The sequence below is a fragment of the Oncorhynchus nerka genome, linkage group LG3, assembly GCF_034236695.1.
Source record: "Oncorhynchus nerka isolate Pitt River linkage group LG3, Oner_Uvic_2.0, whole genome shotgun sequence".
NCBI classification, from domain to species: Eukaryota; Metazoa; Chordata; class Actinopteri; order Salmoniformes; family Salmonidae; genus Oncorhynchus; species Oncorhynchus nerka.
In genome coordinates this window covers 44,672,685-44,690,797 of record NC_088398.1, presented here as the reverse complement: position 1 = coordinate 44,690,797, position 18,113 = coordinate 44,672,685, and the positions used below count along the sequence as shown (strand labels likewise).

At 43.5% G+C, this 18,113-nt stretch overlaps 1 protein-coding gene across 2 annotated transcripts in view; it reads left to right on the top strand.

Annotated features, from left to right (window-relative positions):
* LOC115108614 (cordon-bleu protein-like 1) overlaps positions 1-18,113 on the top strand; it is a 53,702-nt gene that overhangs the window by 5,938 nt on the left and 29,651 nt on the right. The window contains exon 3 of one of the 2 annotated variants that reach the window (XM_029633165.2): positions 6-62. The exons of the other annotated variant lie outside the window; for it this stretch is intronic. Coding sequence (XP_029489025.2) covers positions 6-62 — 57 coding nt within the window. The remainder of the gene's footprint in view (positions 1-5; positions 63-18,113) is intronic. 2 annotated transcript variants of the gene reach the window in all.

The following is an 18,113-nucleotide window of genomic DNA, read 5'->3' as shown; positions in this document are numbered from 1 at the left end:
TACAGAGTCCAATCTCATCATCTGCACCGGCATCAACATCAAGCTCAGCACCAGGAACTAGTGTAAGTCACCTTGACTCCATGAGCAAATAAATATACTGGAGCTAGGCATAAACATGGTCTGTGTCTTGTTGTCATAGTTGGTGTGTTTATAAGTAGGTTTCAACTTCTACTGTAGTTTTCTCTGTATTATGGAGGGTTAGTTGATTTGTTTATGTAAAGCTTGAAGTCTAAATTTAAGAAAAGATGAGTTATTAGTAAAGAGGGGATGGTGTGGGCGACTGACTGTTTGTGAAGGTTAGTATACATTATCTATTGACACGAGGGGGATGGGTGGATATAGTACTGTACCTTGTTTGAGTGTGTATTGATGGGGACAAAGTAGTCTTGGATGAAAGCTTTCAGCCGAGAACAACCTCGAGCTCAACGTAATCTGACTTGGAAGAGGAAAAGACTGCATATGACTGGCAAGAGCCAAATTGTGTAGTCTGTGAGTCTAATTTCATGAAGTTCTGCCAGACCAGCTGCCATTGCCCAACACAAGACAAGGTTCACCAGCTGAAGAACATTCAGGATCTTGCCTGGAACATTCCAGCTGCATCAGAAACCATGGATCAATTCATTGTGGTATTCATGAAATGTATTTGGAAGTAACTTGCTACACTCTTACTGCTAAAACAAATGATGCAGGGAGTTGGTGTATCATTTCAACTTTAATTTGTTGGTACGTAAATATGTTTCAATAAAACAGATTGGTCTGTCAATGTAGGAAATAAGTGGACATTGCTTGAATTCACAACGTTTATTTGCGCTGGAGACCTAGGTGAGTTTACACAGCTGTATGTAGGAACAGTTATGGCAATGTATGACATGTTTTATATATAACACAACACCTATAATAAATACTACAGTTCTACAAAGGGAATACTTGCATATGGTGTTTTTGGGGATAGCAGTGAGTTCACTTTGACACAAGGGGAGATTGTTGTTATGGGACCATTCATATCTCTTCTTGAGTCATCAACTTCTTTGTATTCATTGTGTGAGGGATAAATTGCTTGAATGGCCCCCACAGCACAAGCAGGCAAGGGGATTTGATGGCATCTGCCTAGCTTCTCCCCACGTAGAACAAACTCCAAAAATAATCTGTAGACCATCGAGCAGTTTTGTCTGTAAGAGAATGACAAAAACACTATTTGACTTTCATGGGTAATGGTTGTGTACTGTCTAATGTAACAGCACAATGCAGAATATTTCACAGACGCTAGCTAGCTACAACACACAGGTGTAGTTACTCAAAGACTAATATGAGTCATAAAGCCAAAGTCATTCCTTACTCTTCATCATCAAAACATTTCTCAAGTTTTGCTCCCAGTGGAAAGAACACTGCGTCTAGCTAGCTATAACGTTAGGCTGCAGTAAGATTTGGGTATAGCAAACAAAGCTTGCAAGCTTTAACATGGCTAGGTTGTCTTGTGCTACTAGCAATCCCCGTCATGGCTGAATTGATCACAAAATTGTACTGAACAACACTGCCTTGTGTAAAAAGAGAGCTGATATTACTAGCTAGCTACCGACAGCAAAACAACTTACTTGTTTGCCATTTGCCCTCTTAGTCCAGCTGGTCTAAATAGTGTCTAGCAGTGAAGTTTCCCTTTAAAATCCACTAAACATTTTTTGTCACCGCAGCATCTGTTTGAAATGACATCTGGTCTCATTTTGAAATTCTTCACTTGGCAACTTAGCATTTATATGAATAGAGCTGCACGTACAGGCCTACAGTATACAGTAAAGGAATGTAGGAGGAGGATGTCTAGATTTTCTGACAGTTATGTAATTTTATAGGTGACATTCCTCGCTCCATACCAGCGTTTCTCAAAATTGGTCCTCAAGACCCCAAGGGGCAGACGTTTTGGTTTCTGCCTTAACACTGTACAGTTGATTCAAATGATCAAGTCGTGATGATTATTTGAATCCGCTATGTAGTGTTAGAGCAAAAATCAAAACGTACACCCTTTGGGGTCCCAGGGACCGAGTTGATCTATGCTCACAGCTATGTAAAGCCTGCGCTGATAATGGGACACACCTTTAACCATGATCTCACATGGCATGCTTCTCTTGGGGTGGAGCCGAGTGTGGAATTAGTTAAGGTATTGTGACTCCCCACAGCTGTTTCCAGACATTTTGGCAGTCCAAGGGCACAGCTGCACTTTTGAATTTAATGATGAAAGCTATGGTGAGAGGGATGGGCCAAATTCTACAACCGATAGATATGAGGAAACTATAGCTGCAAGCTGAAATCATTGGGGTCCAAGTCAAAACACTGCCCTATAACCTTATTTTATGTGTTATTGTGCCAAAATGTAGCATACTGGCAACCGTACAACTCTAATATGAGCTACTGAACACTCATGTTTTTCCATGGTAAAAGTTATAGTTCTTTGAGGCAAACTTGTTCCTTGTGGAGAGGACCTTGTGAAACTAATACCACAATTTAAAATCCAAGTTTGCCATTTCAACTACTGTGATGTTAATTAATTGTAAAAATATTATCGGAGACCTAATCCTTTTATATTCCTGCAAAGTTTCAACTCCGAACAGAATAACTATTATGGAAATAGTTGGGCCTCTACAATATGTGACAGAGTGTTCTCATTTGTCAGGGTCTAGGCTTGTGATTTCCTCACTGGGTGCAGTTAAAGTGGAAAAAAGCTACTTATGTAAGGTAAGATGATGATTCAGCAGAGAGAAAACCCGCAGAGTTCTAGTATTCTTTCCCCTTGAAACTTTCCTGAGGGATAAAAGGCTCTCTGTACAGCCAGGAATAGACTTCCCAATTGGACCAGGAACTAGCTTGCACCTTTACCACCAAACGCTTCACTAAACTCTGAAAGCCAATAGAGGATGACATTTATATAATTCACTCACAAATGTGACAATCTAATATGAAAATGAACACATTTCTTAATACATTTTCAATGCACAACTTTTCAATATTTAATGATACGTTTTGCACAATGATCATACGTTTGTGCAATGATGATTATACGTTTGTGCAATGTCGCATAACCGACGATGCTGTTTGATAAATTCAATACTGCAGATAAAGATATCGCACCGTGTTGAGTGACTTGTCACCGATATCTCAGGCCTTGTTGTAGTTTCTGTGAAGAGGTCAGTGGCATTCCAACAGGGACCCACACCACTCTTAGCAACCACCACATTAAATGCAATGGAGAGGTGGAATCACTGAATTTGGTCAGTATGAAAACTTGGGGGGGGGGGGGGTGTAATTGAGACCTTAAGACAAGCTTGTATTTACTAACCTCGTCATTTCTTGGGAATACAACGGTTTTTTATGTCTGGTGGACGGTATGCTTTATGCCTCACAGGCCTAAAACAGACAGTGGCCATCATCCAGAGAACGGGGAATAATGGGTCGTCTTTGTTTTGTGCAGTTGAAGCCAACGCACTGACCGTAAATACCACTGAATTCTTATTACTGGAGTTGTACTGGGTTGTACACACAACCAGTCAACATTATGCTCAAATTCCCCCAAATTAATTGGTAGGCTATTATAGGATCTTATGTGCTCAGTTTTAATGTCAGATAGCACTAAATCGACACGGATTCCTCACAATATAGTGCTGTGCAAATGAGGTTATTATAATGTCTCTAGAATGCATGTAAACTTCTAGAACGCAAATAGTCAAGACTGTGTATGAAGTCTTGGCCCGTGCTTTGTTTTCTGCTGTGCACTCTTCTGACACATAAACAGTTGGAAGCCACCTACCTTCCACCCCCATAACAGAGCGTTTTCTGTTAAGGTTTGAAAAAGAGTATGTGAAGCAAATCTCTAGATAATTTCCTTGTTTTCCATGCCATTTATTGAATAGGTCACAGCAGCATGCATTTAGCAGCCAGATAGCCTAATAGTTTTAAAAAAATGGTAAGAATATATATTCTTCATAAGGAATAGCCTATTCATACGTTATCTTATTGCACTGTGGCAATTATTATTATTTTTTTTCGTATTTCATCTGTGTCTTTTACTTGGAAAACTGTATTCACAAAACAAGATCATAGTTATGTTTCCATATAAAGTATGAAGCTCTTGGTCCCTTGATGACTTTTTGGAAGCACCAGTGCATGTGATGAGCATCAGGGGAGACCGCAGAGCAACAGTCTGCTGCTTCTTTGATAAACACTTCAGTGTAGACAATGCAGCATTGTCTCAAAAGAATGAATGCAGTGTGATATAAGTATGACTCAAGGGGAAATGCTCTCTTCTCCAGTACTGCTCATCCCGGACTAGGGTTGAATGGCTGGAACCCGGTTACCGGGATTTACCACTCCCTTTTCCGCTGAGATAAATAACTTAGTGAAACTGGCAATTATTATCAATTATTTATATGAACAGCATATCATGAAGTGGAAGTGTTAAATTATATGCGATCTGGCTTGTCTATGGCCTCTGGATGATGAATCATCAATGCTCAGGATGGGGACAGACAGCCCATCTCAGTATGGAGTGCAGTTCACAATGCATGTAGACCTTTCATCCCATCATGGTAACTTTTTTTATTGTGGCAGGTAGGCCTACATTTGCTGCAGCATAGTCTATGCTACAGTAATATAAAGACCGAATGAGCGTCTAATTTACCCATCTGGCTTTTGGGGGTCACCATATTTTTTTAATTGTAAAGATGTTTTTATTTATTGGTGCAAAAAGCCTATCACTTGAATATGGTTGCTTTAAATCAGTGCATGCACGAGCACTCTCTCTGTCTCAACTGTCTCAACATCCAAAATAGATAATCCTGTTCTAGATTTATACAGGTGAAGTCGGAAGTTTACATACACTTAGGTTGGCAAGTCAGTTAGGACATCTACTTTGCGCATGACACAAGTCATTTTTCCAACAATTGTTTACAGACGGATTATTTCACTTATAATTCACTGTGTTACAATTCCAGTGGGTCAGAAGTTTACATACACTAAGTTGACTGTGGCTTTGAAAATTCCAGAAAATGATGTCATGGCTTTAGAAGCTTCTGATCGGCTAATTGACATCATTTGAGTCAATTGGAGGTGTACCTGTGGATGTATTTCAAGGCCTACTTTCAAACTCAGTGCCTCTTTGCTTGACATCATGGGAAACTCCCCAAAAATCATTTTAAGACCTCAGAAAATAATTGTTAGACCTCCAAGTCTGGTTCATCCTTGGGAGCAATTTCCAAACGCCTGAAGGTACCACATTCCTCTGTACAAACAATAGTACATGAGAATAAACACCATGGGACTAAGCAGCCATCATACCCCTCAGGAAGGAGACGTGTTCTGTCTCCTAGAGAGCATAGCATAGTAGCATAGTACTTTGGTGCGAAACGTGAAAATCAATTCCAGAACAGCAACAAAGGACCTTGTGAAGATGCTGGTGGAAACGGGTACAAAAGTATCTATATTCACAGTAAAAGAAGTCCTATATCGACATAACCTGAAAGGCCGCTCGGCAAGGAAGAAGCCACTGCTCCATAACCGCCATAAAAAAGCCAGACTACGGTTTGCAACTGCACATGGGGACAAAAATGATACAAAAATAGAACTGTTTGGCCATAATGGCCATCGTTATGTTTGGAGGAAAAAGGGGGAGGCTTCTAGCCGAAGAACACCATCCAAACCATAACGCACGGGGGTGGCAGCATCATGTTGTGGGGGTGGTTTGCTGCAGGAGGGACTGTTGCATTTCACAAAATAGATGGCATCATGAGGCAGGAAAATTATGTTGATATATTGAAGCAACATCTCCAGATATCAGTCAGGAAGTTAAAGCTTGGTCGCAAATGGGTCTTCCAAATGGACAATGACCCCAAGCATACTTCCAAAGTTGTGGCAAAATAGCTTAAGGGCAACAAAGTCAAGGTATTGGAGTGGCCATCACAAAGCCCTGACCCGTTCTGCACTAACTCTTTTCACTCATCACATAAGCTGCTGCTGTTTATTATCTATCCTGTTGCCTAAACTTTATCCCTACCTACAGTGCATTTGGAAAGTATTCAGACTCCTTGACTTTTTCCATATTTTGTTACCTTACAGCCTTATTCTAAAATGTATTAAATTGTTTTTCCCCCCCTCATCAATCTCCACACAATACCCCATAATGACAAAGTAAAAACATTTTTTTAGAAATTTTAAAACTGAAATATGACATTTACATAAGTATTCAGACCCTTTACTCAGTACTTTGTTGAAGCACGTTTGGCAGCGATTACAGCCTTGAGTATTCTTGGGTATGACGCTACAAGCTTGGCACACTGGTATTTGGGGAGTTTCTCCCATTCTTCTCTGCAGATCCTCTCAAGCTCGGTCAGGTTAGCTGGGGAGCGTTGCTGCACAACTATTTTCAGGTCTTTCTAGAGATGTTAGATCGGGTTTAAGTCCGGGCTTTGGCTGGGCCACTCAAGGACATTCAGAGACTTGTCCCAAAGCACTCCTGCATTGTCTTGGCTGTGTGCTTAGGGTCACTGTCCCATTGGAGGGTGAACTTTCATCCCGGTTCCCAGATGTTCCCAGAATCTCTATGTTAACCAAGTTTTTTAAATGTATTTTTTAAATGTAACCTCAGTAGAGAGAGGAAAAAGGGGGGGAAGATGTATTTATGACTGTCATAAACCTATCCCCCAGGCCAACGTCATGACAGCTGTAACAAAACAAAATGTGGAAAAAGTCAAGGGGTCTGAATACTTTCCAAATGTACTGTATATTTACATATCTACCTCAATTACCTGGTACCCCTGCACATCGACTCGGTACTGTTACTCCGTGTCTATAGCCAAGTTATCATTACTCATTTTATATTTATTCCTTGTGTTAGTAGAAAAGTAATATTTCACTATTGGTCTACACCTGTTGTTTATGAAGCTTGTGACAAATACAGTTTGATTAGATTTTTATGTCCTCACAGAAAGCACAAACGTGTTCCTCCCACTCAGTGCCGTACACATATTATTACAGTCAGCTGATGCTTATGTTGTGTATCTAATGGATTTAAATGCTCCTAATTCCACCTCCTTATCAAGCCAAAAGCAATGGATTTAAACATACACTTGGACTGGAACACATTACTTGTTGTTCTCCTATCTTAATGCTTGGCAGATGTTTACCCTGTCTTGACTGTGCCAAGGCCAATTTCGAAATGAATTTGTCACTTGCCAAATACAACCGGTGTAGATCTTACCGTGAAATGCTTTCTTACAAGCCCTTAACCACCAATGCAGTTTTAATAAAATATTTTACTAAATAAAGTTTAAAAAAGTAACAAGGCTATATACAGGGGATACAGGTTAGTCTAAATAATGGAGGTAATATGTACATGTAGGAAGGAGTAAAATGACTATGCATAGATGATAAACGGCACGTAGCAGCAGTGTAAAAAGTCCAAATAGTCCAGGTAGCCATTTGATTAATTGATTAGCAGTCTTATGGCTTGGTGTTAGAAGATGTTCAGGAGCCCTTTGGACCTAGACTTGGTGCTCTGGTACCGCTTGCCGTGCGGTAGTAGAGAGAACAGTCTATGACTTGGGTGGCTGGAGTCTTTGACCATTTTTGAGGCCTTCCTCTGACACCGCCTAGTATAGAGGACCTGGATGGCAGGAAGCTTGGCCCCAGTGATGTACTGGGCCGTATACACTACCCTCTGTAGCACCCTACGGTCGGATGCTGAGCAGTTGCCATACCAGGCGGTGATGCAACCAGTCAGAATGTTCTCGATGGTGTAGCTGTAGCACTTTGTGAGGATCTTGCCTGTACTGAGAATGTCCTGTAGAAGCTCATTTGACCTCTGAAATTCGGTGTGGGGGTAAAAGTGGGGAGAGAACCAGTCAGACTAGGTTGATCTCTTCTGTGACCTGCGCTGGGTGATTTTCATGTACAGTTCATGGAGTTCAAGGATCACCCAGAATCTTTTCAAATTACATTGACTGACTGACTGGCTGACTTACTTACTATCAGCTGGAGTCTCAGTGGTAGTAAGAAGGAAAGAAAGTACTATTTAAAAAAATTATGTGTGCGTCTCAGCTATTCCCTTTATAGTGCACTACTTTTGACCAGGGCTATGGCCATTTGGGATGGTCCAATGTTACTGAAGTGAAATAAGGTGATTTCGTACGAGAGGGTTATTACAGTACATACTGTATATTAACGCTTAGCCAACCTGTATATTAACGCTTAGCCAACCTGAAGTTATTAATACCCCCGAGACACTTATCAGTTGTTTAAATAAGGGTGTGAAATTTGCCAAGCGAGTTTGAAGCCTGCATAGGAACATGTTATGGGAAAGTGGTTTTGTTTAGCCTAAAATAATAAACATACACATAGGAAGTGGGGAGTTTTCATAGAGTTGCTCTTTTTTTCTTCTTCTTATCTCTCCATCCGTCCCACACAAGCTCCTGGAGTATTGGCCTTTCCAGACCTTCTCTAAACAGCTTGTGTTTACTGTGAGTGACCTCTTACCAAATTACCAGCTGTGTCCCCGGCCCTGTGTTTTGTCGTTCCACAGGGATTTACCCCCCTTCTCTGCAACCCCACCCCCATCCTGTCACACGAATCCCCACCCACTACTACCTCCAACCACAAGTTGTCCCCTTATCATCTGATATGGGATTTCTGTTAAATGAAGGACAGACTCAAAAGACAAAAAAAATATATATTTACAGAGGAAGTACACCAAACAATCTATTTGAGTAGACAACAACCTGTTTGTTGCTCTTACACTTGGAGCATGAACTGAGTGGCACTTGATCATTGTACTGTATCAAGCACTTAGTTATGTTATTTTAAGTGAAAGAACCTGTGAAAGTGACATGCACAGTACATAGTAGGGCAGAGGGTGCAGGGAAAGACCTGATGTTGTTAAACCTCTTGATCTGTCGCTCTCCTTGTAATATGTAGGACATTTACAGGAGCTTTGATCTGTCGCTCTCATTGTAAGATGTAGGACATTTACAGGAGCTTTGATCTGACGCTCTCCTTGTAATATGTAGGACATTTACAGGAGCTTTGATCTGACGCTGTCCTTGTAATATGTAGGACATTTACAGGAGCTTTGATCTGACGCTCTCCTTGTAAGATGTAGGACATTTACAGGAGCTTTGATCTGACGCTCTCCTTGTAAGATGTAGGACATTTACAGGAGCTTTGATCTGGCGCTCTCATTGTAAGATGTAGGACATTTACAGGAGCTTTGATCTGGCGCTCTCATTGTAAGATGTAGGACATTTACAGGAGCTTTGATCTGGCGCTCTCATTGTAAGATGTAGGACATTTACAGGAGCTTTGATCTGGCGCTCTCATTGTAAGATGTAGGACATTTACAGGAGCTTTGATCTGGCGCTCTCATTGTAAGATGTAGGACATTTACAGGAGCTTTGATCTGGCGCTCTCATTGTAAGATGTAGGACATTTACAGGAGCTTTGATCTGGCGCTCTCCTTGTAAGATGTAGGACATTTACAGGAGCTTTGATCTGGCGCTTTCATTGTGAAATGTAGGAAATTTACATGAGCCATTGTAGGCTTACTACCCAAGGTCAAACTGGGTAGTAAGCAGATGGTGACCTCTTGCATATATTTTTTATAATTTAGACAACAAAATACAGCACTGGACACTTCAAGTACTCTGTAATAGACCGTAAACTGCCGCATCTGTGCCCTGCTTTTCAATCAGAGTTTCAGGTCATGTTTCAACCTGTATGCCGTTCCTGGCATTATTAAGTATTATGGGAACTGAAAAAAAGTTGATATAGATGTCAGCCTGTTTTGTGAAATCTGACACCAACATACTGTAGATATTGGTGCTTTAAATATGAAAATATGTCACGTTCTGACCTTAGTTCCTTTGTTTTGTCTTTGTTTTAGTATGGTCAGGGCGTGAGTTGGGGTGGGCAGTCTATGTTCATTTTTCTATAATTTGGGATTTCTGTGTTTGGCCTGGTATGTTTCTCAATCAGAGGCAGCTGTCAATCGTTGTCCCTGATTGAGAACCATACTTAGGTAGCCTGGTTTCACCTTTTGAGTTGTGGGTGATTTTTTTTTCCATTTCAGTGTTTGCACCATTCGGGACTGTTTTGGTTTTCATTTTGTTTGTCTTGTTCTTTTGTATTCTGTATTAATTCTCATTAAATTACATTATGGATACATACCACGCTGCATTTTGGTCCTCCGATCCTTCCAACTACTCCTCCTCAGAAGAGGAAGAAGAAAGCCGTTACAATATATCGTTCTGAGTTTAGCTTGCCTATTATTACCTTTTCTCATATGCAAGCTTCTGGGGAGAGTAATAAGTGCTGACAGGCTCCATAATTAACACTCATTATTACATAACCGGCCTGTACAGCAGTGTTCATTTTGGCACTCTTAAAGATTTAGTCAAGTCTTAGTCGTTTGGACCAGAATGTCATTCAATCTTAGTCACATATTGCCATTTGACTAATGATTAGCCTAGTTATACGAAAACAGTGGGCCATTTTAGTAAACTTTTTTGTCACATCACACTTGTTTTGCCTCATTTATCCTATGGTAAACATGTGCACAAACATACATAGCCGTGTCCTACACACATATTTTGCTGCATAATATCTTATTCTCTTCTCAACAGCAGAAATATGACAAACATGTACAAGAATATCTAAGAATTATCTGGCTATGTAAATTCCTAATTCAGCCTACATAAATATGGCACATACAAAACAAAGACTCACACAAGCGCAGGGGGGACTAGAGGGGGGAACTAGCACGATATCACCAGATGCTGCCGCAAAGTATTGGCAAAATAGTATGGGTTGCACCTCCATCACTCGGTCACGGTATTGCCGTTGTTATCAAAGTTCCACAGACACCGCAGCCACATTGATGTCCAAAAATAGAATGGGGGTTCATGACTTTGAACGGGAGCTAATGACTGTTTCTCCCAGGCAGTAGTCTGTCACCAAACCTCACTTCAAAATCGAGTCTCAAGTCCCCTGTGCTCGAGTCCGAGTCACCAATGGTCGAGTCACGAGTCTCTATGGCTGAAGTCCTGGTCCAAGTGCTCGAGTCTGAGTCACTGGGTCCACATTAACCAAAAATAAAGTCATTTACCCAGTCAGGTATAGTGTAGTGGCAAGATGAATTTGGTCAATAAATAGTTTGCTTTTCCTTTCTGTGCCACCAAGTGTTTACTTCTAGGTTACTGGTAATGTTACCAAGACCACGGTCCGTTGCAAAATCTTCTCAAACGTTCCAGATAGAAATTCCATTAATGGAGCCAACGTTATTCCTTATTCAACATGTCAGAGAGGCATGTTTGTTCTACATAGAATACTCTATCTGAACATACCAAAACGTTGCGTCCTGCTGAATGTGCCCCAGGTTGTTAGCTATAACTACAGTGTGTTCGGAAAATATTCAGACCCCTTGACTTTTCCCACATTTTGTTACGTTATTAAATATTTTTCCCCCTCATCAATCTACACACAATACCGCAATGACAAAGCAAAAAACAGATATTTAGACATTTTTGCAAATGTATAAAAAATACAAAACTGAAATCACATTTACTTAAGTATTCAGACCTCTTACTCAGTACTTTGTTGAATCACCTTTGGCAGTGATTAAAGCCTCCCGTCTTAATGGGTTTGACGCTACAAGCTTGGCACATCTGTATTTGGGGAGTTTCTCCCATTGTTCTCTGCAGATCCTTTCAAGCTCTGTCAGGTTGGATGGGGAGCGTCGCTGCACAAATATATTCAGATCTCTCCAGAGATGTTCGACCAGATTCACGTCAGGGCTCTGGCTGGGACACTCAAGGACATTCAGAGACTTGTCCTGAAGCCCCTCCTGCATTGTCTTGGTTGTGTGCTTAGGGTTGTGGTCCTGTTGGAAGGTGAACCTTTACCCTAGTCTGAGGTCCTGGGCGCTCTGGAGCAGGTTTTCATGAAGGATCTCTCTGTACTTTACTCCGTTCATCTTTCCCTTGATACTGACTATTCTCCCAGTCCCTATCACTGAAAAACATCCCCACAGCATGATGCTGCCACCACCATTACATTTACATTTAAGTCATTTAGCAGACGCTCTTATCCAGAGCGACTTACAAATTGGTGCGTTCACCTTAAGACATCCAGTGGAACAGCCACTTTACAATAGAGCATCTAAATATTTTAAGGGGGGTGAGAAGGATTACTTTATCCTATCCTAGGTATTCCTGAAAGAGGTGGGGTTTCAGGTGTCTCCGGAAGGTGGTGATTGACTCCGCTGTCCTGGCGTCGTGAGGGAGTTTGTTCCACCATTGGGGGGCCAGAGCAGCGAACAGTTTTGACTGGGCTGCGCGGGAACTGTACTTCCTCAGTGGTAGGGAGGCGAGCAGGCCAGAGGTGGATGAACGCAGTGCCCTTGTTTGGGTGTAGGGCCTGATCAGAGCCTGGAGGTACTGAGGTGCCGTTCCCCTCACAGCTCCGTAGGCAAGCACCATGGTCTTGTAGCGGATGCGAGCTTCAACTGGAAGCCAGTGGAGGGAGCGGAGGAGCGGGGTGACGTGAGAGAACTTGGGAAGGTTGAACACCAGACGGGCTGCGGCGTTCTGGATGAGTTGTAGGGGTTTAATGGCACAGGCAGGGAGCCCAGCCAACAGCGAGTTGCAGTAATCCAGACGGGAGATGACAAGTGCCTGGATTAGGACCTGCGCCGCTTCCTGTGTGAGGCAGGGTCGTACTCTGCGGATGTTGTAGAGCATGAACCTACAGGAACGGGCCACCGCCTTGATGTTAGTTGAGAACGACAGGGTGTTGTCCAGGATCACGCCAAGGTTCTTAGCGCTCTGGGAGGAGGACACAATGGAGTTGTCAACCGTGATGGCGAGATCATGGAACGGGCAGTCCTTCCCCGGGAGGAAGAGCAGCTCCGTCTTGCCGAGGTTCAGCTAGAGGTGGTGGTCCGTCATCCACACTGATATGTCTGCCAGACATGCAGAGATGCGATTCGCCACCTGGTCATCAGAAGGGGGAAAGGAGAAGATTAATTGTGTGTCGTCTGCATAGCAATGATAGGAGAGACCATGTGAGGTTATGACAGAGCCAAGTGACTTGGTGTATAGCGAGAATAGGAGAGGGCCTAGAACAGAGCCCTGGGGGACGCCAGTGGTGAGAGCGCGTGGTGAGGAGACAGATTCTCGCCACGCCACCTGGTAGGAGCGACCTGTCAGGTAGGACGCAATCCAGCGTGGGCCGCGCCGGAGATGCCCAACTCGGAGAGGGTGGAGAGGAGGATCTGATGGTTCACAGTATCGAAGGCAGCCGATAGGTCTAGAAGTATGAGAGCAGAGGAGAGAGTTAGCTTTAGCAGTGCGGAGCGCCTCCGTGATACAGAGAAGAGCAGTCTCAGTTGAATGACTAGTCTTGAAACCTGACTGATTTGGATCAAGAAGGTCATTCTGAGAGAGATAGCGGGAGAGCTGGCCAAGGACGGCACGTTCAAGAGTTTTGGAGAGGAAAGAAAGAAGGGATACTGGTCTGTAGTTGTTGACATCGGAGGGATCGAGTGTAGGTTTTTTCAGAAGGGGTGCAACTCTCGCTCTCTTGAAGACGGAAGGGACGTAGCCAGCGGTCAGGGATGAGTTGATGAGCGAGGTGAGGTAAGGGAGAAGGTCTCCGGAAATGGTCTAGAGAGGAGGGGATAGGGTCAAGCGGGCAGGTTGTTGGGCGGCCGGCCGTCACAAGACGCAAGATTTCATCTGGAGAGAGAGGGGAGAAAGAGGTCAGAGCACAGGGTAGGGCAGTGTGAGCAGAACCAGCGGTGTCGTTTGACTTAGCAAACGAGGATCGGATGTCGTCGACCTTCTTTTCAAAATGGTTGACGAAGTCATCTGCAGAGAGGGAGGAGGAGGGGGAGGAGGATTCAGGAGGGAGGAGAAGGTGGCAAAGAGCTTCCTAGGGTTAGAGGCAGATGCTTGGAATTTAGAGTGGTAGAAAGTGGCTTTAGCAGCAGAGACAGAAGAGGAAAATGTAGAGAGGAGGGAGTGAAAGGATGCCAGGTCCGCAGGAAGGCGAGTTTTCCTCCATTTCCGCTCGGCTGCCCGGAGCCCTGTTCTGTGAGCTCGCAATGAGTCGTCGAGCCACGGAGCGGGAGGGGAGGACCGAGCCGGCCTGGGGGATAGGGGACATAGAGAGTCAAAGGATGCAGAAAGGGAGGAGAGGAGGGTTGAGGAGGCAGAATCAGGAGATAGGTTGGAGAAGGTTTGAGCAGAGGGAAGAGATGATAGGATGGAAGAGGAGAGAGTAGCGGGGGAGAGAGAGCGAAGGTTGGGACGGCGCGATACCATCCAGTAGGGGCAGTGTGGGAAGTGTTGGATGAGAGCGAGAGGGAAAAGGATACAAGGTAGTGGTCGGAGACTTGGAGGGGAGTTGCAGTGAGGTTAGTGGAAGAACAGCATCTAGTAAAGATGAGGTCGAGCGTATTGCCTGCCTTGTGAGTAGGGGGAAGGTGAGAGGGTGAGGTCAAAGAGGAGAGGAGTGGAAAGAAGGAGGCAGAGAGGAATGAGTCAAAGGTAGACGTGGGGAGGTTAAAGTCGCCCAGAACTGTGAGAGGTGAGCCGTCCTCAGGAAAGGAGCTTATCAAGGCATCAAGCTCATTGATGAACTCTCCGAGGGAACCTGGAGGGCGATAAATGGTAAGGATGTTAAGCTTGAAAGGGCTGGTAACTGTGACAGCATGGAATTCAAAGGAGGCGATAGACAGATGGGTAAGGGGAGAAAGAGAGAATGACCACTTGGGAGAGATGAGGATCCCGGTGCCACCACCCCGCTGACCAGAAGCTCTCGGGGTGTGCGAGAACACGTGGGCGGACGAAGAGAGAGCAGTAGGAGTAGCAGTGTTATCTGTGGTGATCCATGTTTCCGTCAGTGCCAAGAAGTCGAGGGACTGGAGGGAGGCCTAGGCTGAGATGAACTCTGCCTTGTTGGCCGCAGATCGGCAGTTCCAGAGGCTACCGGAGACCTGGAACTCCACGTGGGTCGTGCTCGCTGGGACCACCAGATTAGGGTGGCCGCGGCCACGCGGTGTGGAGCGTTTGTATGGTCTGTGCAGAGAGGAGAGAAAAGGGATAGACAGACACATAGTTGACAGGCTACAGAAGAGGCTACGCTAATGCAAAGGAGATTGGAATGACAAGTGGACTACACGTCTCGAATGTTCAGAAAGTTAAGCTTACGTAGCAAGAATCTTATTGACTAAAGTGATTAAAATGATACAGTACTGCTGAAGTAGGCTAGCTGGCAGTGGCTGCGTTGTTGACTTAGTAGGCTAGCTGGCAGTGGCTGCTGTTGGCACTACACTAATCAAGTCGTTCCGTTGAGTGTGATAGTTTCAACAGTGCTGCTATTCGGGGGCTAGCTGGCTAGCTAGCAGTGTTGATTACGTAACGTTGCGTTAAAAGAACGACAATAGCTGGCTAGCTAACCTAGAAAATCGCTCTAGACTACACAATTATCTTTGATACAAAGACGGCTATGTAGCTAGCTAAGTAGCTAGCTACGATCAAACAAATCAAACCGTTGTACTGTAATGAAATGAAATGAAAATGTGATACTACCTGTGGAGCGAATGCGACCGGGTTGTTGAGTGAGGAAGTTCTTTTCGGTAGACGTTGGCTAGCTGTTGGCTAGCTAGCAGTGTCTCCTACGTTAAGGACGACAAATAGCTGGCTAGCTAACCTCGGTAAATTAAGATAATCACTCTAAGACTACACACTCTAAACTACACAATTATCTTGGATACGAAGACAGCAAAGACAACTATGTAGCTAGCTAACACTACACTAATCAAGTCGTTCAGTTGAGTGTAATAGTTTTTTACAGTGCTGGTATTCGGAAGACGGTGGACGTTTGCTAGCTGGCTAGCTGGCTAGCTGCTGGGCAGATAGCAGTGTAGACTACGTTAGGACGACGAAATACGATAATTACGCAATTATCTTTGATACAAAGACGGCTATGTAGCTAGCTAAGAAGAAATTGCTAAGATTAGACAAATCAAACCGTTGTACTATAATGAAATGTAATGAAATGTAATGAAAAGTTATACTACCTGCAGACCGAAGCGCAGGGATGGTGCCAGGTTTCCTCCAGGCGTGAAGCTCGGCATTCAGGCCAAAGAGTTCAATCTTGGTTTCATCAGACCAGAGAATCCTGTTTCTCATCATCTGAGAGTTGTTAAGTGCCATTTGGCAAACTCCAAGTGGGCTGTCGTGTGCCTTTTACTGAAGAGTGACTTACATCTGGCTACTCTACCATAAAGGCCTGATTGGTGGAGTGCTGCGATTGTTGTCCTTCTGGAAGGTTCTCCCATCTCCACAGAGGAACTCTGGATCTCTGTCAGAGTGACCATCAGGTACTCGGTCACCTCCCTGACCAAGATCCTTCTCCCCCGATTGCTTGGCCAGCTTTAAGAAGTCTTGGTGGTTACAAACTTCATCCATTTAAGAATGTTGGAGGCCGCTGTGTTCTTGGAGACCATGCGCCTTTTACTGAGGAGTGGCTTCAGTCTGGCCGCTCATCCATAAAGGCCTGATTGGTGGAGTGCTGCGCAGATGGCTGTCCTTCTGGAAGTTTCTCCCATCTCCACAGAGGAACTTCAGAGCTCTGTCAGAGTGACCATTGGGTTCTTGTTCACCTCCCTGACTAAGGCCCTTCTTCCCCGATTGCTCAGTTTGCCCAGACAGCCAGCTCTAAGAAGAGTCTTGGTGGTTCCAAACGTCTTACATTTAAGAATGATGGAGGCTACTGTGTTCTTGTTCAATGCTGCAGACATTTTTTTGGTACCCTTCCCCAGATCTGTGCCCTGACACAATCCTGTCTCGGAACTCTATGGACATTTCCTTTGTCATTATGGGTTATTGGGTGCAGATTGACGAGGAAAACATTTATTTAATACATTTTATAATAAGTAAAATAAATAACAAAATGAGGAGAAAGGGAAGGAATCTGAATAATTTCCGAATGCACTGTAGCTGATGAGGTAACATGACTGAACAAGGTGTAGCATGAACAAGTGGTATTAGAAGGATCAATGCACGATAGACATTTTTTTTAAATGTAGTGGCGGTATTATGGGCCATACCTTTTGAACAGTAAGGGCTAGATTCAAGTCGTTTTCTCTGAGGAAAAGAGGGGACTTGGGTACTTTGGCAACATAACTTGGCTATGAAATGCAGTGGAGAAAGTGAGAGGGTTAAGCGAACCCCGCAGCTCACCAGCTGAAGTAGGATGTGTGTGCCGCGTGTGGCGTGTCCTTCCCACTGCTGAACAGGACTGCGCTGCCCATCTGTGCTGCTAATATGAATTGTGCTAATCACTGAAAAGCTCCCAATCTCTCCGATAATGATTGTTCAGTCCAATTAGTAGTCCGATTTTAGTCACAGAGAATTTAATCTCGTCTTGTTTTAGTGAACTGAAATACATCATTTGCCTTTTTGTTATAGTTTATTCTGGGTCTATTTAGTCAGTTATAGTCTCGTCAATTGCCACTGAAAAATAGGTGTTGGACAAATATTTTAGTCACTATTTTTGTTGATGAACTGAACACTGCTGTACAGTAGAGCCAATCAGGTGGAATACTCAGCTACCTAGTAACCACGACTGTAACTAACAACATCACTTAGATCATATCATTAAAACCTACCCATGCACACTGCATGTACTTAATCATTTCTGTTTTTCCAATGAGTTTTCTAATACTGTTTACTATTTCACATTTGACCAATTAACCAAAACCAGACAAAGGTCTGATTAAATACAAATGTGGGTCAGATGTCGAAAACAAACGAAAATGTATTAGAATTGAGACTTTTGGATCCATCAGATCATTAATGCTAAGGTAATGCCGGTGTTACATTAATTAAATCGGCCTCATCTCAACAACCCTATGCAAATGAGTACAAGTCAGAGGCTTAAAGCTTAAGTCTTGTCATCTAATGATATGTTTATCAGACGTCATCAGAAAGTAGACCTCATTACAAGATTAGCCTACAAGGAATCCATTCCAAACTCTTGTCTCAGCAACTACAGCCCCCTAGGTGAAACATATCTGT